Genomic DNA, 21,582 nt, shown 5'->3' with positions numbered 1-21,582 from the left:
CATTTAATTGGTGTCAGAACCATTTTATACCTTTAATTGCTATTTATAGCAAACAGTATTATATCATTTTTCATAACACATTTTCTTGTAACCTCATTCAATGATTTTGTTACCCCGCCAGCCTGGTTCATAAATCTTTGCGTGAACATGCCCGTCTTGCAGCTAATCTGCATTAACAGACACCACACATTTTGGCTTTCCAGCGTAGCTTTGGTGTCCGCAAAAAGGAATATTTTTCTTGGCTCCTCTGCAGCGCTTTGTAGAAAAAGATCACTTGCTGGTTTCGCTTTCCCACAGGGCTCTAGTGTAGTGCAAGAAAGTATCGCGTGCTTATTCCTTTTTTGTTGAGGTTTTAATGCTGTGCATCTTCCAGAAGAACCCTGGCATTTTGTTTAGAAATGGAACTTCACAGCACAAACAGTGCAGAGAAAGTAGAGCTACTCACTTTTTGCATAGACACGGAAGTTTGGCAGATCACTTGTCATTGACAAGCAAGTTTGATTTCTGGCTTAAGGTGCAACGCTGGGATAGTTTACTAGCTGGGGGGAAAAAACACAGCACTGATAAACGGTACTGAAGTACTAGGAAAGGTGCTGTGATCAACATGGTTTCCATGTGTTGGCAGCTTTTTGGTCCAGTGTTTTTCATGAATATTTGCCAGGGGGCCTTAACATGGCCTGCTTTTGTGTAACAAAAATGTCAACAGTGAAGCACTTATCAATGCTCACATGCTGCTCATTGATACCAGAGCAAAAGTACGTTCAGCAGTCATTTTATTGTTAAAGCCACCCATGATCCATACACCTTCCAGCTGTACTGCAACTTTCACAAACACCGACAGACATTCACATCTACGCACATGGCCTTGGCTCCAGTTCTTGCACAAGGAATTAAGAAGTACTCTTGGGAGTGGGCAATGTCACGCTCGACACCAACCATTACCCCGAAGTTGTACTTGATGAACTATTTTTTACGCCTGTTGGCTTAAAGGATTGTTTAAGTGCCCGTTTTGTGGAAGAAAAAGAAACAGCTAATGGGCACACAACACACAACCTGTGAATGTGTTTTCTAGCAGCTGGCTTCTGACGAGACTTGCATCATTGTTGGGACATTTTATAAAGCCCCTTACCACTAAGTAAATTCACTTGAGCAATTTTCCAAAACAGTTTACACAGTGCGGAGTTAAAAAGCAATAGAATGTGAAACGTCCCCTCACAATTGGAAACTCTTCCTGTTCACTACCCCAAAGGCTTTGACAGTAGACGCTTAAGCACGCTTCACCAGTTGCGAATACAAGCATTAGTGTCAAGTTGAACTCCGCAGAGTGCTTGGGATGGGCATATAGATGTCACAGCCACTTGGAATTTGTGCAAAGACTGCAAGCCTCCGAGATAAGCTCTCATCATCATTAGCCCATCCTGCTGAGAGTGAATGAAAGTATTGTGCCTGGTTATGTTCAATTCCAACCAAGCCAAACACAAGAGTAAAGAAGGAACGAGCCTATCAAAATACATACTCAAAGCAGATGCAGGAGGAAGTTCTGTTGCCTAACCAGGTTAGAGGAGGCGAAAGGTACTGGAGCGAAGGAAAGGGAAATAAGAGCCAAGCAGTAATTTTAAGCCTTGCCTATCATTCCATTAAGACTTCCTAAGTTGAAAGCACAATGGTACTAAGCAACAAATCTGAGCATAGATGAACAATAACTGAATTTTCACTTGTTAACCTTATGCACACGACTTTTAAAGGACTATTAGCAGAAGTTCCAAACTTGGCTCACACGGCGATCTTATCGGCTGCACTTCTCCCATGCTTGCACAGTTGGAGCTTGAGCCTCCTTGCACAAGAAGCCAGCCAGTCAGCGAATGGTTTCAGTGGTATCTTGAATAGATATATCTTTGGACGGGCAGTTGGGCTCCACCCACGGAAGTGCAACTGCGCTCCCTGCACGGATTCTGCAGCGCTACGTGCACAGATCGTTTCTGTGGAATAGTCAGGATACATTTCTCGGCGACAGTACTACTGCCCCGGGGGAAAAATTGCAGAAGCTACATGCGAGATCGGATTGCGTTCGATGATGCCGTGCGCTACCTGACGACACTCGATTCGTGCACACGCTGACACTACGTCGCTCGCTACGGCGCGACGCGATGGAAAATACTGATCCCTACGTTTTATAATTGAGCCACCACTCCAGAATCAGAACACAAGGCTTGGCATGGAAGAAGCGAGGCACAAGTAGACAACAAATGCAGGCGCGTAAAGCAAATAGCACGCGAACTGCAAAACAACGTGAAGCTTACGCGATGGAAAATACTGATCCCTACGTTTTATAATTGAGCCACCACTCCAGAATCAGAACACAAGGCTTGGCATGGAAGAAGCGAGGCACAAGTAGACAACAAATGCAGGCGCGTAAAGCAAATAGCACGCGAACTGCAAAACAACGTGAAGCTTACAAAATATTAAACGACAACAGTACAGTTCTAGGAGCATGTAAAAAGCGGGGCGAAGCAGCGTGCAGAAAACAATGCGTTAGGCTTACCAAGACGTGCAACAGCAAGTTCACAAAAAATACCCAATCTAAATAATTACAAGCACACCTCCCAACAAGAAAAAAGCGCCGCGAGGCAGCCGCTGTACAGGGAGATAAGGACGTAACGATGCGTCAGGCCTGCCATTCGAACCACGGGCGGAGAACATCGGGACACAAGACGCGAACACCCGGCTGCCGTCGTCAACACAAAAAAGTGGCATGATCAAATGACGTAAATATGACGTTTGTTTTGTGACGTCACAGGAAGTCACGTGATTACTTTAGCTTGACGTCACTTCTGCGTGGCAGCAGCTGTTGCCAGGGGGGCGCAGCTCGTGCCACGCGCGTGGCAGGAGACTTAACCTAATTTTTATTCCTAGATGACGCGCCAGTACGCTTGCCCTTCTAATAGGGGGTGCATACAGGGACCGAATTCTGACGCTGAGCTTTGCAGCTGGTTAACTTTCTACGGTTTGTATTCTGACCAGTAATCTGTATTCTGACCCCATGCTACAGTGAAGTAAACAAAGAGAAGCGAACTTTAACAATGAATGAAGCGCAGTGTGACACACCCATCAAGTGTGCCAGTGGCTCTGGCGCGGGTGCTTTCGTTCCTAGCGCTGTGGTGAGTGGTGTGGTCGCGTGCTTGTTCAAGCGTGTCCGTCCGCAATTCGTTTGTTTCTGTTTCAGAGGTCCATTCGCCTTGAAAATCGTGACACTGATATATCGTTCATGAACTTCGAAGACAAGCTGTTCGTTGTCATTTCTCAGTTCAAGAAAATAGGTACCCTTGTAAGTATTTCAAATGAGAAATGTGGGCAACAGAACCTGGCACAGTAAATGCTGTTCTCGTTTCCTCTGCGTCATTCGTTTCAGGTGCTTGTCACGAAAGACACAGCGGCTTGCGGAGAAATTCAAGAGGCAGTGTATACTACCAAGGTGCTGCTCGGTCGGGATGAGGTAAGGTGTAAAAATTCGCGCACAGTGCTCGTCTCTTCTTTCGTTGGAAGTTTTCCGCGCCATTTTTGAAGATGTCACGTGTGCCCAGCTAGTCCAGCATCAAGCTTCCAAGTTCAAATTTGTGCGGAAGGTGGACGCAGGCATTTTGACAATTATTGGATAGCCGCAGCTACGCAAAACGTTAATATATGGCCATCGATTTTCTTTTTTTGTTTTGGGGCTTGCAGTGATTTCATCTCGCAATTTATTGGTGCTGACTTCTCTTTTGAAAAGATGGAGAAAGATATATTTTATATTTCGAACAGAGAGACACCACCTGCTGTACCAAATTCTGGACAGAATGCCAATAATGTATCACCCGCAACTCCTACAAGAAGAATGAAGACAGCATTCTAGCTGCCATGTTTTGTCATGCATAACTGCAAAAATAATTTTGTTATTCGTGGTAAAGCAGTGAGGTGGGTTAGTTGGTGTTTCACACACCTTTTCAATAGTCATAGCTCGGCATTTAGAGTTAAGACCGAAAATTCTTTGTGAACGTAGGATGTGACGGTGTTATATGAATGGTATAGGAAGCGTACCAAAGCCTAAAAGGAAGTAACATCACACTTTCAGACCTTCTATACATTTTAAAAGTATATGAAGGTACTTTTGTCACACTGCCCTACCGCAGCACATTATTGAAAAAAACACAGCACTAAAAACACTCATACCAACTGAATGCAAGCACCTCGTCGGTCTTGCCATCGTTAACTTGGTTATCTTGCCATCGTTAACTTGCCATCATTAACTTGGACGCGGCTCAGCCCAGAGATGGCCACCAAAGTGCTGCGCCTTAAAAGGAAAGCTTGACAGAGTATTGTCACTGGCTATGGTTTGCAGTGCCTGTTTGAAGTGCTCTTAGCAAGGGGATCTCCATTTGAGCTTCTGTGGTCACGTTTACTGCACATTCAGCTTCCTGCATGCTTGAACATCTGCTACTTATGCCCTAGTAAATATGCAATCACGGTACAGCTCTGATGTCGCTTCTTTTTAGTAATTAGACTGCATTCCTGACTAGGGGGGTTTCACGTTCTGTCATGTCCAACTATTCGTCCCACCAGCGGGGCCACGATTCATCTGTGTAACACTGCTTTGCAGGCCGAAGTGCACGCTGCTGCCAGGCACATAGCGACCAAGATGCAGTGCCCCAAGACACTTCTTCTGGGCCTGGCCCTGAAAGAAATCTCGCCGGCCACTGTGAGGAGCGCTGCGGACGCGTTGGCTGTCGAGCTGGCATCGCTGTGGCCATCGGGGCAGGGACCCTGACCGTGGCCACTTGGCGGCCCTGCTGCCGGACCGGCTGGTTCCTGGTGCATTGTGACTGTGCAGTTGCTCCTAACAGGCTGTTGTTGCGCGGAGGAAAAATTTGTTGGGGCATCAAGGTCTACTTAGGTGCCATTATGGCATCCCTTGGCAATACAGTCTTTTTCTTCGCTTTCATTTCTACGTCTTTCAGCATAAATTATTCAGATGGACGGACATGCACAGCTTTTCCAGAATCAGAGCTCTTTGTGGCTGCGGTGCACCTGTTCTTCTCGCGTTCCATCGAGTTCACCTGTTGTGCGATGCGACGTCAGCAAGCGCATGCACTGCTGCTGCTACCGACGTGCTTGGGTAGTGCGGTGGTATCGCACCGATCGCACTGTGCTCCTACTCTGAAGGCCGTGGTTTAATTCCCATACGAATGCAAATGTGCTTTGTATTTGTTCTTATTAAGCAGCAGCAGCAGCCATTTCCTCCATCAGACAACAGCATTGCGGACGTCTTACACAATGGAACGTTTAGGGCTTCTGCCTTAAAATGGTGCTAGTGCCTTCGCAGCCGAGAAGCACCTCTGCATCGGCCATGGCCCTTCACTTGCGTGCCTGTGGGACACACGTGTGCTGTTCTGAAACCAGGTGGGAGAGTGCAGTCTAAAGCACGACAGGCAGACGGCTAACGAAAGAACAGATATACGTACCATGTTCATATGTGTGCAAACTGTACTTGCTCCATGTAACCAAAGAATGTGTTTTGGCTCCCATATCCTCTTGCTCATAAGTTTGCTCTCAGTTGTGCTGTATCTCTACCCAGGAAGCCAGACTCTCAAGAAACTTCTTTTATTTCCTTTCACCAAGCAGTCATGGGCACGTTACCAGTAAAAAGTAACACTGTTACGGTTGCAGTTACAGAACTTTAGAAGTGACTTGTTACAGTTACTCTGAAAAAGTAACGCCGCCGTTACTTTTTCATTGTTGTATAAAACTAATATATCACAAACCAAATTATAGAGCTGATGAAAGGGCCACACTCATGAAATAGGGGCACACTCAAGCCCAGCACCAATTGTGTGCACCTCATTTTGTTGCATCAACTTTTTTGTTGATGAACCCTTGGTGTCAGGGAATTTATTTGCAAAAGTCATTGTAACTTAGGATGAGTTGTTTCTCAAAGTTGGCATTCGAGAGCTTCCCTCATTTCGGAGGTCTAATATCCATTTTTTTTTTCTCCCTGCTCACTCAAAACGAAGTATTAGTTTTAGACATCACCTCTAAGACCGACCTCTGACCGCTGTCTTTTGCTGCAACGGTAATCCATTTTCTTAGTAACCTCCTCTCCTAAACTGCGAGAGGAGCCGTGCAGTTTCCAAAAGCTGAAAGGTGGAGAGAGAAAGTCTGAACAAGTAAAACGTGCAAACTGTGGGTTGGCATTTAACGAATACTGCTGTTGGATAGTTTTCTATTAAAAAAGCAAGTAACGGTAACGGTATTTCCTGTTACAGTTACTCTGTAAAGAAGTAACAGTGTTGCAGTTACAAGTTACTGAAAAAAGGAGCTAGTTACCGCTGACTAGTTCCAACCCAAGACTATATCAACAAGGTAGAAATTTGGGCTTGCTGGTACATTTTCAAAAACAGTAGCAACAGTGCTTCGTCCTGTTACACATCCTCGTCCGATCCATTGCGCTGTTTCTGCCGTCTTGTTTCCCCATTTCATTCTGGTCCCCGAGAGGGCCATGGCTGCATTCAGATAGGCCATTCAAGTGCAAGTCGTGGTGTCTTGCTGCCCCCAGTGCTCCAAATGGGAACAAACAGAATGCAATTGGAAGGTGTTTTACCAGAATCTGGCCTTGGCTGTGCAAATGCTATAGGCAGCACAAAAAAAAAAATATCCTCTGTAGTCTGTATTGCAGCTGCACGGTAATGCCACCAACGTCAGGTTGGCGCATACTCGCATCACTAAGCATATGTATAGTGGGATAATACTTTGCAGCTCGCTTAATCGTACTTTTGCCATTAATGTGCTCGCATTACTCATAGAGGCCTCAGTACAAGCCTCGAACCAGTTTCAAGTCTGAGGCCACAACCAGGGGTGAGACAGCTGCGCATATTGCGCAGTTTTGATACAAATTTGTTTTCCTGCTACAGGCTGTTCCAAAAGCTTGAAAATTGCAAGAATTGCGCCAAACTGCTCCAAAAAGTACGAGAGCTAAGGATTTTAACGCTCCCGTCAGTTTCAGTGGGAAAAAATGCTTACCGGCAGCATAATTTTCCAGCACCCCCGAGGTGATGCTGTTCGTAAAGTTTTAATTGCCTGATCGTTCAATAAAAAAGCCGCATAAAATTGTCCCCGACAGTTTTTTAGAAAGTCACATTGTCGGGTTGCACATGTTATCTTCTGTGAGTATTTATAGTTTTCCCATCAACAACCATTGCAAAGTACTGCAGAAGAAGCACGTGTACTGAGGAGACAAACTGCTTGTTGAAGTTTATTAAAAAATGACAATTTTCAGAGCACAGTGTCTCCCGAACGACATTATTGGGCGCCGGCATCTTGGGGTGGTGAAGATTAAAAAAACATGGCCGTTGGGCGAAGCAGTTACTCATGGTTCAGGCTCTACTGTGGTTTTGGTTATGGGGGTGGCTGGGTTTACATTTAGTCATTTGATCTGTTGCGGGAAGTTGCGCGACTCTAAAGACAGCAGTTCATCGAAAACAACGTGGTGCCCACGGATCGCGTGCTTGAAGTGAAATTTCGGACTCATTGCGGTGTTATAAAACGCTGAGTTACTGCCGCCTTCGACAGCGAGCTTGCGGGAGGCAGGAATGGGATGATCGACACTGCAGAAGTGGCAGCGCAGGCTACATCGCCGCAGTATGTTCAAGCGGTGTCCTATATAAGGACGGGCTATTATGGCACGCTAGTAATAATGGTTCATCTATCTGAAGTGAAATTTAATGCCAAAAGGGAGGTGGCTAAACATACCGACATTACGCAAAGTACAATCGTAGTGAACATGCACCTTGGGGATTTTAAAGGGGCCCTGAAAGGTGTTTTGAGCACATTAAATTGGCTAGCGCAATCGTTAGATTGGGTCGTCAACATCATCTGTGCCAAGTATTACTCTTTTACGCGCCGCGGAAAGCTCACACTTTTGTTGCAAAGTTTGTCGCTTTTTTCTCACCCTTTCCTTAGTGTTTTTGGACGCCGCCATCTTCACATGTCTACATCATCGATTCCCAGATGTTCGTCATGAGCTAGACATCCTGCTATTGGGCGGCTTTTTCACGCACTTCCGGCAAAGAGATGAGTCGTCTGCTCAGCGTCGGCTCGCCGGCTGATCTGCCAGCGGAGTGCCGGAGTGCTTGGACATTTTACGACAAACGAAACAAGTGTAAACAAACGCTTAACCGTTCGTATTGAATGCAACAGAGCCATAACACGACATGAATATTCTCTTACTTGAGTACGTTCCATAAAGAAAGCGTTGAAGCCCCGTGGCACTTCTTTCTTGCAATCGCAGAGAACGCCCTGAGCCGAATGCCCGGGTTTGACGCATACATTTTATTCAGCTTCCAAACAATCCAGAGATGCGTTTCGAACGAACACAACGTCACAACATGCGTTGCAAGTCCGAACCGCGATTGACAGACGATGGGTTGCCTCCTCCTGCCCCTCGTAAATTCGGCACTCACCTCGCGCGCGGTTTGTGGGGACGAACAGCAAGTCACTTAACTCTGGCGCACAAGCCAAGATGGCTTTTAGCCACGCACACTGCACATACCCCATGCGAGGTTGAGTCGTGCGCCGCTTGAGAAAGATAATCCAGACCATGGGAAGCACTATCCACCCGCAGAAGCACAACGTCGCATTTCATCGCGAAACAAAGGCGTCCACAACACACACACCATCGCCTCCTGTAATGCCAAACGCATCTCGCACTTCCAAATGGGAGTGAGTAGTATGCCTGCAGTGCCCATATGCCGCGAGGTGGGGCCCCAAGCTGAACCGGGATCACGCAACCGTAACTGACTTCTAGAGCAATTTGTGCCTTGTTGCCAGGGCAACCGTTGTTTGATATTGTCAAAGAAATGGTGCTCGCTCCAGCGCGAGGAAGCTCAGAGCCGTGGCGGAGCATGTTTTGCCAACGTTGCCGCTCTCCACCACGCGTCGCCCCAAGCTGAACTGGCGTTTTGTGCACGGGTTCTGTATCGGTTTAAAATGTCTTTTTCACATGCCGCCGGCAGGAATTACCACCGCCACAAAATGAGACCCGGCACCAGCGGGGCCACATCTGATACGGCGCTTCTTGGATAAACAGTGCGCTGTGCATCCAAGGGAGCGAGCGCAGGATCCTCCCCGTGCGGCTGCGAGTTCGCCGCCGATAAAAAGTCGCGTGCCGCCGATAGCAAAGTTCTGCAGCAACGTTACACCGCGAAAGGGCAAGGCCAGGCCGCCGCACACATGGGGCCAGATTTTTCGTTCGCTTTTCCAGCCTTGAGCGGAGTGCTGGATTCATGGTGTCAACAAAGCTTGCCCGTAGCAGACGGCTGTGTGAGCAGCGCAATAGCGGAAGTACGTCACCGCCGAGGAGCGCAGCATCATGGGAGGGAAGGCTCGCTCGCCATCAACAGCGGAGAGTAAGTTGAAAGGAGGAGGAAACGCGGCGCGACGGTAATGTGCGGTTTTTGATTTACGATTTCTCAGCTAATACTCATCGCTTCAACAAAATTCTTGCGGGAGGAGATTGCTAATACATTGCTTTTTTTGGTTACATGTACATCCACGCATCGGCGGAAGGTAATTCAGGACCCCTTTAATGGGAGGGCTGGTGGGGTGCGACGACTGCCACTTCGTTTTGCACAACTTTCGCCGTGGCTCTACACTTGTGCGTAAAACCGAGTCTGGAATTACAAAAAATTTAATTTGGCATTCGCATGATGGTATTAATGCCTTACGATTGCTTAGTTTTTGGATTAGATAGTTTCAATGGGACTTCACGCTATCTATTCATACAGCGTAAGAATTTAAAAGTGGTTTGTAAGAAGGTGGTGCAGTTCGTACATTGTGATACTCTGGTAGAAAAATAGAAAAAACTTTTTTGAAAGGATGTTTCAGTCTTATGGACATTCGAAACAGATTACTAAAAAGGGCGCTTCATTTTCCAACCCCTAGTCGGCAAAAATGCGATTTTTTAGGCTCCTAAGGTGACATAATAAATGTCATTCTTCTGCTCCAAATCAAGGCTCTTCTGCACCAAAATCGAGATTTCGCTGCTCCAAAAACTGCTCCCAAATCTGACTCTGCTGTCTCACTCCTGCACAACTCACCAGCTGTAGTGGTGTTCAGGAGCTCGTCTCTCTCATCCTGGAGCTCCGGCGTGCGATTCCAGCCCAGACACAAATTTACCCACTTTCCATTTTTACTGATTTGTTTTACTTTTGTTCAAATTGCACCGTTGACAATTTTATCTGCAGTCTTTTGGTTATGCTGCCGGCAGCACTGGATGCTCCACCTACCAAGTCAAGCAACGCTTTCACATTACAAAAATAAAAACATATGTAGCCATAGTGGCTAAAGGCCACTGTTGAATCTGAATGGAGCACTCAGTGTCCAGTCCCTTGCAATACAGTCTTCGGGCAAATTGGTTAGAGTGGGTTGGCTCTGGAGTCCGTAAGTCATGAAGGGTTTTTCAAATTTTGGGGGTTTAGCGGCGTGCCATAGTGGAGGGCTTTGGATTGATTTCGACCACTGGGGATCTCCAATGCGCAAAATGGTCACGGATTCAAACAACCTTGCAACTGCACCCTTGCAAAAAAATTTGGCCAACGTACAATAAAAGGGCACATGTCCAGCAAGAGCTGGGGAATATTGTTTCCAAACAAAATGCCCGTGTTTTACTAAGAAAAACTTAGGCCTGCATTAAGGGAAGTTGGTAGCTTTGCACTGCTAAACTGCGCCAAATATATTCTGTTCCAGTATGCTGTGCAGTAGTAGCAACATTGTAGAGCTGCAGTCACGAGCCTTTTGGCAGCCGTCTTGCCGAGATCACGGAACTTGTTCTAGGCAAAAACTGCCCACTGATTATTCCCTAGTCGCGCTATGCAAAAAGGCATGCCAGATGGGATGGCCATCAAGAAAATCACTCCTCACATAGGCCCAATCAGCAAGTTCAGCTTTAATTTGCGTTCCTGAGGCATCTCACCAAAATTAACAGGCACGACAAAATAAAGGCGGCCTTGGACATTGTAGCTGCACCTTTAGCACAGGGATATTCCTCGCACTAGCTGGAATGTAGCCGCACGCCTACAAGTGCACACGTCGTTTGCGCTGCCCGGAGAGCAACCTTTTAGCACAACAGAACAACCAACATGCATTGAATAACAGGACTACTATATACTTATATAATGTACGCACTCTTCGTATAATATGTGTATAATATATTAAAGCTTTGGTGGCTCTACAAGTAGCCCACTGAACATCCAACACGACAGCTGTGGCTAGTGCCAGCCGGCTAACCAGTGACAAGTCAACATTGCAACATCAATGGAAGCAAACACTTACTCTGAGCACGCAGACAAACGTAACTATGGCCCTATTCTAGCAGTACAGAAGGTGACCAAGTGTGCAGTCTGTGAGGCAGGCTGCAGCGGCCATGAGGAACCACCAAGTGCAGTGGGGAGTGCTTCGCAGATACATGTGCAAGTGCCACCAGAAGCTACGTGGACAAGAGCTGCTACCGCTGGAAAAATTGGCAAAAACAGCTGCCGCTTTAAAACTCCACACACTTTTTCACAAATGCTGCTTGTGCGTGGCAGGGTGTTGGCAGTACGATGAAAGCAATACAACCGTGGTACACTTCCAGTACAATCCGAAGTGAATGTCTAATGATGTCACCGCCTATTTGCATGTTGCATGCTTGAACGTAGGCCAAGTTTAAAGAGCACGTGCTCGAGTCAACTACGATGAAAAATGGGTATTTCATGAACGTGCACTACTGACCTCGGTGTATTTAGCGTTTCCATGGTAATATAAAAAGCAGTCGGCAGGTGGTATTTTAAATGTTATGAAGACATGATTCCTACATGAATGTTAGCAGAACGGGAAGTGTCACTGGAATCATGATCAAGCTAAAGATCAAAGGCCCAACTTCCCTTCACTAATTTTGAACTAATCCTTGAGAAGGCTGTGAACATGGCCTTCTTTTGAAATATCCTGAAAAATGAAGTTGACGGCATCACCTTAAAGTGTTGCTTCTAACCCAAAAATGAAAAATAAAAAAAAAAAGGTATAATCGGAAATGAAGCTGAAGCTAGCTAAATTACTTTGCTTTCAGATTTTCCCACCAAACACTTCCATGGCTTGGACAAATGCAGAAACTGTATCGGGGAAAACGGAACATTAGGGGTGCACAGTTTCACTGGTGTCACCCTTGGAAGGGTGTTGATAAAAGGGGTAAAAGCGATTTGCACAATGAACATAATGTCGTCAGTCCAGGACGACCACACGATGATAAACGTGAGGGATGGGCTGTGGGGGTGGGGAGAACAGAACAGTTCTACAACTCCGACGATGGATGGCTGGCAGCAGCTGCAGCTCCGGTGAGGTGGACCACCGCCGCTTTCGAGGCTGCGCCATGCAGGCGCTTTATCAGAAGTGGGTGACTCCCTTCCTGGCAATCAGCATGTTCAGCACGGGGTGCTTCTTGATGTACTCCACTGCTTTCTTGTGTGTCACCATGGTGAAGTCGTAGCCGTTCACCTGCAAGACACTTCGCATGTACCTAGCGTCCGATGCGTCTAACATCTTGTGGTACAGCAACCACAACGAGCTGCTTGCACATCTACAAAGGCCCATGCTAGAAAGAAAAATAGTTTTTATACAGATCTCTCTAAGGTGTCCTCTAAGCATCTAAACTTGGCTAATTAATTGATTCGAGGGTTTAACGTGCCGACGCAATGCAGGCGATGAGGTGTGCTGTAGTGGAGGGCTCCAGATTAATTTTGACCACCTGGGGATCTTTCAACGTGTGTGGAAATCTCGTACACACAGGCATTTTTGCCTCCATCAGAAAAGCGGCCGCCGCGGCCGGGAATCGAACCCGCAACCTCATGCTCAGCAGCGCAACGCCTTAGCCACTGTGTCGGATAAAACTTGGCTAATTAACACTAGGGAAAGTACACATAAGTGGCAAGGCCTCCATTTTCACTGCAGAGGCTTCAAGGACTTGCTAAACGGACCAATCCGCCACCACATCGTGGGAAAGCTCATCATGCACCAGCAGGTCATTCCACTGGATAGTAAAAATTCTATTGAAGCAATGCCCTAGCAGTATCGTTGCCAAACTTGCAACAGCACTGAAATTGGAAGAAACGAGTGGATTTCTTGAACACTGCAGGGACAATTCAGACGCTGCAACATGGCTTTATTTTCTTACGTGTTTTCTAAGGTGTGTGAGTTATCACTACACGCAACAAAAGAAAACAATTTGGCTTACAATGCCAGAAAATAAATGGTATTCTGGGCATACGGTAGTTTCGTGGGCCTCCTGGATCTCTCAAGGTCCATTTTTTTTTTAGTGCACTGCACAATAAGAATTCATAGTTGCATTTGCGCTGCAGTCAGCTCTGTGAAGAAGTTTCTGAGCTTGCAGTTTTGTTTTTGTGCACATATGTGTACCTGCAACCTAACTCGTAAACTATTCACTGCAGCCCTGTATGAAAGCAGTGGCAATTGCATGAATAGTCTAGTTTTCCCTAAATGTTTACGCATCTGTTTTATAACTACCTCGCCGTCACTTTTGATATGTACGATTTCATAGCCTCAGAAGTTTGGCACACTTCCGACTCGGCATGTCGCAGCGCAACTAACTGGCGACCTTACCCTTTCAATAAACACTCATTCCATTCAATGCTAACAATCAACTTTCTTTGCCTTTTCAAGACCTCATATCTTGGGGAAAAAAATGCCGAGAAGGCTTGGCTGTTGGAGGAGTCTACTTATCTTCTGGTCGTGAGGATTTTTAGAAAAGAGAAAATTGGCTCTGCCCTGCCACAACAACACTAGCTGGTCAGAGATATAACTGAGGGAAATGTAATCAGTAGTAACAGTGAGTGAGGCATGAGCTTGGCACGGTAAGTGGAGCAAGCAAGTGGCTCACTTTCAAACATTTTCATTCTCGTTGATATTTTGCTGTACGATCAAGGTTTCAATATATCCACAGTGCAAGAGCAGAGCTCAGGGCTAGCCAAACCATTTTGTTTTCCTTTTCATCGCAGCAAGCAACAAGCGAGAAACTACGGCAGATTCCTTAATTGAAGCCTTGGACATAGTAAATCAATTGCAGTGATGAAAGTCAGCAAATGAAGGCCTCTGGCACCCACAGCATTTTTGTACCTCTGGACGTTTTCCAAGCGCGTCGTGTGCGTACGGCACTGCCAGACGCTGCAACCGAAAACAGGCACTCGCTTGACACGCCTCAAGGCAGATTTCAACAATATTTCCGCGCGAAATGAGAGGGTTGCTGGTTGCACTCGGTTCGTTTGTCCATACGTTATGGTGCCACGTTTCCCGCAAATGCATACCACAAATTATACACAATTCCCCTAGCTTTTTTTTTTTTTATCCGAAGAAATTACTGCGCACACGCACAGAAAAGGAACAGGGCGCGTCCACTTTCCATTCGTACCTGGAGTATTTTGTCGTGAACCTTGAGGCCGCACTTCGCTGCTGGGCTGCTCTCGTAAACCTCTGTGACGTAGATTCCCTGCGGTAAAGGCAATTTCGTCAACCGACCACCCAGCCAGAGCCCCACGAAAAAAACAAAAAAAAAGGGGGGGGGGGGGGGGGGGGGGCGTACTCACGTTATCGGTGTATCCCTGTGGGCTTCGCGTGAAATCCTGATCAATTCCGCCTCCAATCTTGAAGCCGCATTTCATTACTTCCCTGCCTTCGGAGTCGATGCCAACTTCTTTCGCAAGCTTTATGGGGATCTGCAAAACGAAGTGCGCACAAATGACCCAAAATCCTCCGCACTGCCATAAAACATTATAAACCAATTTACTACGGGGTCGGATTGTTTAGCGTCGTATTGTTTAGATCGTCTGCAGCCTACTGAAGATCCCGGCCCGTATTTGACGACGCGGAAAATAAGGCGCCAAGGGATGGGCACTTACACTGAGACACTGCATCGCAGTGCCTGGCTGGTGTTGAAAGGCCATCGCCTTCGAGGGAACGGTGAGGGCGTTTCAGCAGCTGGCCGCCGTGGCCTTGCCACCGGTGATCGTGAACTTGTGCGTTTTACTGCTCGCGCTTGCAGTGGTGCGCCAGTTACTCGCGCTTGCACTAGCAACACACAGTGCAGTCGTTCTGGTCGTGCGGAAGAGGACGTACGAGCGTCAACGGAACCACGGAAACACATACGGAAGTGCAGGTGACATCGGGACCCTGCGGCGACCAATCACGACGAAGATTTCTGTTGGTTCATGCGTGACGTCACCAAAACGCGAGGCACGGGGAGAAAGGCGGGAGTTGCAAACGCGCGTTAACGTGAAATAAGCACAGGATGGCACGCCACTGTTTTGTAAAGTGCAGGATAACAGCGCGAGTGACGAGAGCAAGATTTCGGTCGGCCACTTATCGCGGAAACACTAGATCAGTATCAAGGTAGAGTCCACCTGAGCAAACTGTATGTGAAACACAGCGGCTATGGAAGATTGGTGCCCGCGCAGACAGCGAAAAAGTGGTTTGTACTCACGAACAACGAACTACCGAACAGGCTTCTATGCAGGCGTGGAATTCTTCCAAGCAAGAAATGCAGCGCCGCATCGCGATGAAAGCGTTCCACTTCACTGAATCGGGATATTCTGCAGAGAATTTATTTGGCTACCTGCATGTCTTTTTAACGTTGCGGCGTCTAAACGATCTCGTGACCTTTGACCCCGACCCGTCTTCGCGAGCGAGTGCACCTGTGTCACAGCGCGCCGGTGAAACCCTCCGCAGGACGTGGGATTAGTTCACGCGCACTCCAGCTGACAAGAGCGGACACAGGTATGAAACCATGGCTATCGTTTTCTCATCTCGTATTTCTGCACGAACCGTATGACAGCCACTCTTTGGAATCACATTCTTCTGCAGTAAAATTAACGAGTTCCCTACACGCCCCTGGTTCACGTATCCCGCACGTTTTATGTATCCCACATTCCTACGGGGAATGAATTCACACACACCCTAGACCAGAAGAACGGTTTGCACGTAGACCCCCGGTGATATCTCAGCTGAGCTAATATGATCCCCAATTCAGGTAAAAACCGTGCAAGCTTGAACCACGCATTAAATATGGGCGATAACAAAATTCAGGTCCCTGCCTTTGTAACACCTTCTCCGTTACAGCCACCACAACGCTCGCAGATTCCCCCATTGTCCAGCGTACCCCGGCAATAATCGCTCGCGTGTGGTACGTGGGCACGTCGCTATTCACTTTCCGAACGCCGCTTACCTTCACCGTCTTCAAGGCAGCTGGTCGCCAGTTGACTGAGAAGAATGGGGCAGTCGAATGACGGCACCACCACCCTTTCTGATGCACCGCTCTCCGGCCTCCCAGTGCTGCTCTAGATAAGAGCGGCAGATGAGTTCGCAGCCTTCCGCCGCGGATAAGTTCACAGCTACAGTGACGTCAGTGCAAGAAGGGAAGCCCCAAAAGTCTGTGTGTCGCCGCGGCGTCTGTACACGCAAGAACAGCCGTGAAGCCAGCTTCAAAGCGAAAGCTAACTATACAACAATTAAAGCCGAAAATTTCGCTGCGGACCTGACAGTCCCGTTTTTATAGAGCTGTTCAAGAAGCCGGCTGTTCTCTGGGAAGGCACAGAAGCAACGGGCACCGGCCCCTGCACACAAAGCACTGAACCAGTGAAAGAGAAACACTTTCATTGAGTCTATAGAACACTTTCTTTTAACTTGCCGCAGCTTTTCCTTGATGCGACGCACGCACCTTAAATACACGTTTAATCGGCTGAATCTCCCTTTATCTTTAACCGTTATTCTTTCCCTTGGTGCTTCCGTCCTAGGATATCGCCAGAGAGATGTGATCGCCTTCCACTCCTTTGTTGCGGCGACAGGCCGTATGCTCTGCTAGACAGCTATATCTTCATTCGCAATTTTTTTTCCTGACTATCCTTTTCTATCCAAAGCTTTGCTTTTCCTTCTCTCAATATTTTTTTCGTACTTCACTTTTTTTTTCTCTCTCTCTCTCTAAAATAAACCGGGTAACAGCGTAATCATTACAGGCAGCTTGTTGGCCAATCCCCCGCGTGGGTACGCGCCATTACTTACGGATCCAACCAACCAACCGACGGCGCGGGGCAGCTCGTTCTGGCGCGAGCTGGGCTCGCTCCGTTGCACGAGCAGTGGCCGCGGCCCGCGCCAGCTGACCGGTCGCGTTCCGAAGCGTCCGCCAGGGCCGGCGGCCTGCCCCGAGGAGCCCGCCTGGTAGTGGGCGGCCCCTCCCTCATCCTGTGTCCCTTCCTCGCGTCTTCCGAGCCCCCGTTCTCGACAGGTCGGGTCCTCCGCGGTCCCCTCCGGACTACCTGAGTTCGAATTAGTGGCGCAGCTGCTACACCTACCTGTTCCTCTTTCTTGAGCTCTTAACGCAACGTGGCTGTTCCTTCGCGCGCTTATAATGTCTTCCTGGCTAGCTCATTTATTCGCTTTTAGGGTGGACAGTGCCATTGCTCGATAGCACACTTGCAGCTCTTCAGCTAGGCTCGTTCTTCGTGGCACAAAAGGCTTGCTTTAATTTCTCGCGAACTAGCATTCGAGTCGTTCCGGCGTGCAAGGTTCGAAGCAGGCGACGTAGTCCTCGCGCACTCGGCAACCCTTTTGTGGATCTACGCTTGGAAGCGGGAATCGAGAGCGGGGCTTTGCTATTTTTTTTTTTTCAGAAACCCCTTAGCGGCGCTAGGTTCCTGCTGCTGAAAGCGCTTACAATTTCAGTTGCTGGGCGCACAGGGACTTGAGCTTTCAAGTGAAAGGGCGAGTCAGACATGGCAGTGGCAGTGTTAGTCTTAGCTTAAACACTGTTCAGCTCGTATCTCGTTAATTAGAATCTTCGTAATCTGATTTAAAGCGACTTTCTGAATCCGCAAACTATATTCATGCAGGTTAGCAGCAAACCACTGAGTACATGAAGCTAGCACGAGACTGTCACATTGTGTGCTTTGGAAGCATCATGGTTACGGGATGGCATAGATGTCTTACTGCTTGCTATGCGCCTTTAGCGAGAAAAAAGTGAAAGAAAAATAAAACATCGTGGATAGTTGGTCTAGCAACTTGATCTGATTGGGCAGCAGCCACGCGTTTCCTCACTTACGACGTTCAGGCTTAGTTCGTGATACCAACCGGCAACTTAAAAAGGCTCGCGAATCATGCGTTCTTTATATAGGCACCTCTCGGCAACATTTTTGAACCACCCGCGGTTTCTGCACCGTCTATTCGTCAGTGGTGATGATAACGGCGACGACGATGATGATGAGTGGTAAAGGCACGTGCGTCGTTCCACCCGCGAGCCCCTCGTGGCCGCTCGCGCATGCACGCCCCTCGCGCCCACCCGCTGCGCCCGCCAGACAGAAGCGGTTAGGCGATGTGGCCGGTCACACCCTGCCTGGCTCCTGCCCTTGCCTTGCGTGTCGCCTGACATCCAGGTAGGCCTGCCCCCCCCCCCCCCCCCCCCCCTGGGCGCCGCGGTCTGCCTTCCGCCTCGCCTTCGGGCTGGCCCCCCTCCCATTTCTCGGCGTTTGAGCCAGGCGCTGCGCGTTCGAACGTTCGGCTGGGTTGACGTGGCATACCGGGCTGGCCCCCCTCCCATTTCTCGGCGTTTGAGCCAGGCGCTGCGCGTTCGAACGTTCGGCTGGGTTGACGTGGCATACCAGGCTGGCCCCCCTCCCATTTCTCGGCGTTTGAGCCAGGCGCTGCGCGTTCGAACGTTCGGCTGGGTTGACGTGGCATACCGGGCCTCACGCCCGGACCTGCATGCGTGATCGGGTTATTTCGTCCACCAGCACGCCTGCTCAGCGGCTCGCGCGCTGCACTCGCATAAATGTGTGTCTTATTTACATTTTTACGCTTTTAAGTGCGAATGCACTTTATAAGCGACCCCAAACCATCCACCGCCGGCGGCGGCGGCGTCGGCGGCGGCGGCGTCCGCAGTGCTCCTCTATATTTAAAAAAGAAACAGCATCCGGCGCCAGGTTTCGATCCGAGGACTTTGCGGCCGCAGCGCGACGCTCTACCGACCAAGCCACGGACGCGACGCTGATATCAGTGTTAGAGACGCGCCTTATATCTTTAACGCATTCAAACTACGTCGTCAGCGGCGTGCGTTGGCGACTCAGCGGCGTTATAGCGGCTTGATAACTGCGTGGTGTACACGTGATACTACAAACCCGACGGAAGAGATGGAAGAGAAGGCGGCGAGGCGGTGGGCTGCGGGGGCCGAGCGCAAGCGCCGCAAGCGGGCCGACAACCGTGCATTCGCACTTTCACATTCTCCCCCTCGGGGAAATGCGGGGGAATTTTTCGTGGTGCCATCTTGCGGCAGAGGAGCGCACTCCTGCCTCCCCTCACACCTGCAGGTGCTGGTGCACAACAACACGGGCGTGTCCGGAGAGCATCATCCGGCGGACCAGCACCAGGGCGACCGCTGGGAGGGCGTGGCCTCGGGAGACGTGTGGCTGCTGAACGTGAACCAGACGGTGAGCTGCGTGGCCGCCGAGAGCCTCAAGCCGGGAGCCAAGGAGGACGTGCTCCTCGTCGGCACGCCCACGGCGCTGCTGGCCTACGACGTCGAGAACAACTGCGACCTCTTCTTCAGGGAGGTAGGCGGGGCCTTGTGGCCGTATTTGATAAACGTTTCTGGTTCTCACGCGCGCTGCTTCGATTCTCGTCGGTGTTTCGCGCTCGGGCCAACGGCTATCGTCCTGGTTGCTGATTAAGCGCTGTTTTCTTTGCGCCGATTTTGTCGCAGCCTCCGTCCGCTGAGGCGGCTTTAACGGAAAGGCGAGATGACTAAAAAGCGCAAGAGGAACACCAGATCACCTACATCCTCGCGCTCTACAGCCACACCGTCGACGTCGCGAGGAAGGAGAGATGTTGCGCGCGAAAAGATGTCCGAAGGGGTTGTGGCCACTGCAAGCTTTCGCTTTTGGCGTAAAAGTTCACCACGACCGCAGGAACGCAGGAACCCCGACCAGGAACGCACCGACCACTCTACCGTGGTGGATGAAGTTGCTCTTCTGCTGCCGGCAGCCTATTGAACAATAAATCCCAACCTCGCTGCCCTGCATGTGTTTTCAATTACAAGCCAGAGCGAAAGTTGGTTGTACTTAATTTAATCGCGTTGTGGTGCTTTTAAATGACTGCATACTGAACAAAAAGCCCTTAACGTAGTTGCAGAAGCTAAACAAAAAAATTCCCCGCATTTCCCCGAGGGGAAGAATGTGAAAGTGCGAATGCACGAGTTGAATTTGCGCGGTTCGGTAATGTTCGCGAAAGAGAGATCACACACACACACACACACACAACTACAAAGAAAGAAAGATGCATTTATATACAGACACCTATTTGTGTTGTCGTTGTACTTGATTGCTAGAGCGGATCTCAGCTTTGAAATTTCGTGTCAGTACTCCTTTAAGCAGGTGCATTAGCCCTTCTCACGCCCGATTCTTGGCCAATCCCCCACGTGGGTATGTGCCATGTCAGCGGCCAGGCTGCGCGCGCCCATCTCCACGTGCGCGGACATCGCCGGTGGACGCAGGTTCAGGGTCGCTTAAGAAGTGCATACTTAAAACTACATCCACTGCAGAAACTCTGGCCATGGTATTTGTTTTTCTTGGAGAGCCTTTCAGTTTGATCATATGCAAATGTCGTTTCAAATCGCGCGCCATCAGCCGCAAAGGGTTCGCACAACATCCGACAGATGGCGACGAGTGTACTGGCCAGTAGGAAGACGCATTGAAACATCCCCCTCGCGAGGGGCACGATCAAATGCAGAGCATTTCCGGGGGCGCACGACGTTAAGTAGTTTGCCAATCCCTAGGTGCATCATGCCACAATCATCATCAGACGCGCTGCGGACGCCGACCAAGGGACGCACGACAACCCCCGACTATACGCCTCGAGCGCGGCCTGTAGGGGCGCCACTGAAATCCCCCTAGCGACCCGTTTCGAAAGCAGGCGCGGGAGTCCGCGTCCGGCTTCCCAGTGCCGCCGCTGCTTTTGCGGCACGTTCACGCCTGAGATTTACCGTTTGCGGGCGTTTGAAATCAGTGTTTATGTGGAGCAGTCACTCTGTTCGCAAATCGGGTGTGTTTACGAGAGTATAAATGTTTCTGGCGCGACCTTAGTGTGGTATATTCGATCTGTATAAGCGCCAGGTGTGTTTCACAGGCCAGCGTCGCGGAACGGGCGTATGATGGAGTCGATTGTAGTTACGCTGACCTGAATTTACTAGCAGTGTCTCCGTAACCAACGGGTCCTCAGATGTTCATGATACGGCTATACACTACAATTTAAATCGGTTTTGTTCGCAATCAGCGGAGCACTCATACCTGACAGCACGCCAGTTACGTTTGCTAATAAATACCTCAGATATTGATCACCACCATTTACAAGCCAGTCTGCGGTAATTTCGGAATATTCAACAAAAGTACGATGGACAATGCATAATTATACTCGGGGATCAGCACACGACAGAGCCGTCTTGTCGTGAGGTGAGCGCCCGGAAACATTCATCTG

General features: G+C 49.0%; 3 protein-coding genes across 3 annotated transcripts; 2 read left to right on the top strand and 1 right to left on the bottom strand.

Annotated features, from left to right (window-relative positions):
• The first annotated feature begins 2,923 nt into the window (after positions 1-2,923).
• On the top strand, positions 2,924-4,975 carry LOC144163072 (proteasome assembly chaperone 3-like). The gene is made up of 4 exons (XM_077693871.1): positions 2,924-3,158; positions 3,224-3,325; positions 3,410-3,493; positions 4,634-4,975. Exons 1-4 carry the CDS (start codon positions 3,081-3,083, stop codon positions 4,799-4,801), a joined length of 432 nt encoding a protein of 143 aa, XP_077549997.1. The 5' UTR covers positions 2,924-3,080; the 3' UTR covers positions 4,802-4,975.
• A 7,325-nt stretch (positions 4,976-12,300) lies between these two features.
• LOC144163074 (tax1-binding protein 3 homolog) lies at positions 12,301-15,164 on the bottom strand. Its single transcript, XM_077693872.1, has 4 exons — positions 14,970-15,164; positions 14,658-14,786; positions 14,483-14,560; positions 12,301-12,555 (listed from the first exon to the last, which is right to left on the bottom strand). Exons 1-4 carry the CDS (start codon positions 15,012-15,014, stop codon positions 12,445-12,447), a joined length of 363 nt encoding a protein of 120 aa, XP_077549998.1. The 5' UTR covers positions 15,015-15,164; the 3' UTR covers positions 12,301-12,444.
• A 3,757-nt stretch (positions 15,165-18,921) lies between these two features.
• On the top strand, positions 18,922-20,116 carry LOC144163070 (BBSome complex member BBS2-like). Its single transcript, XM_077693869.1, has 2 exons — positions 18,922-19,664; positions 19,814-20,116. The coding sequence occupies exons 1-2, from the start codon at positions 19,245-19,247 to the stop codon at positions 19,856-19,858; spliced, it is 465 nt and encodes a 154-aa protein (XP_077549995.1). The 5' UTR covers positions 18,922-19,244; the 3' UTR covers positions 19,859-20,116.
• The last annotated feature ends 1,466 nt before the right edge of the window (positions 20,117-21,582 follow it).

This window comes from Haemaphysalis longicornis, unplaced genomic scaffold (assembly GCF_048455015.1).
Source record: "Haemaphysalis longicornis isolate Haplotype H1 unplaced genomic scaffold, Haemaphysalis longicornis Haplotype H1 scaffold_12, whole genome shotgun sequence".
In the NCBI taxonomy this organism is placed as follows: domain Eukaryota; kingdom Metazoa; phylum Arthropoda; class Arachnida; order Ixodida; family Ixodidae; genus Haemaphysalis; species Haemaphysalis longicornis.
Note: the sequence above shows the minus strand (reverse complement) of the source record. Positions and strands in the feature narration are given on the sequence as shown.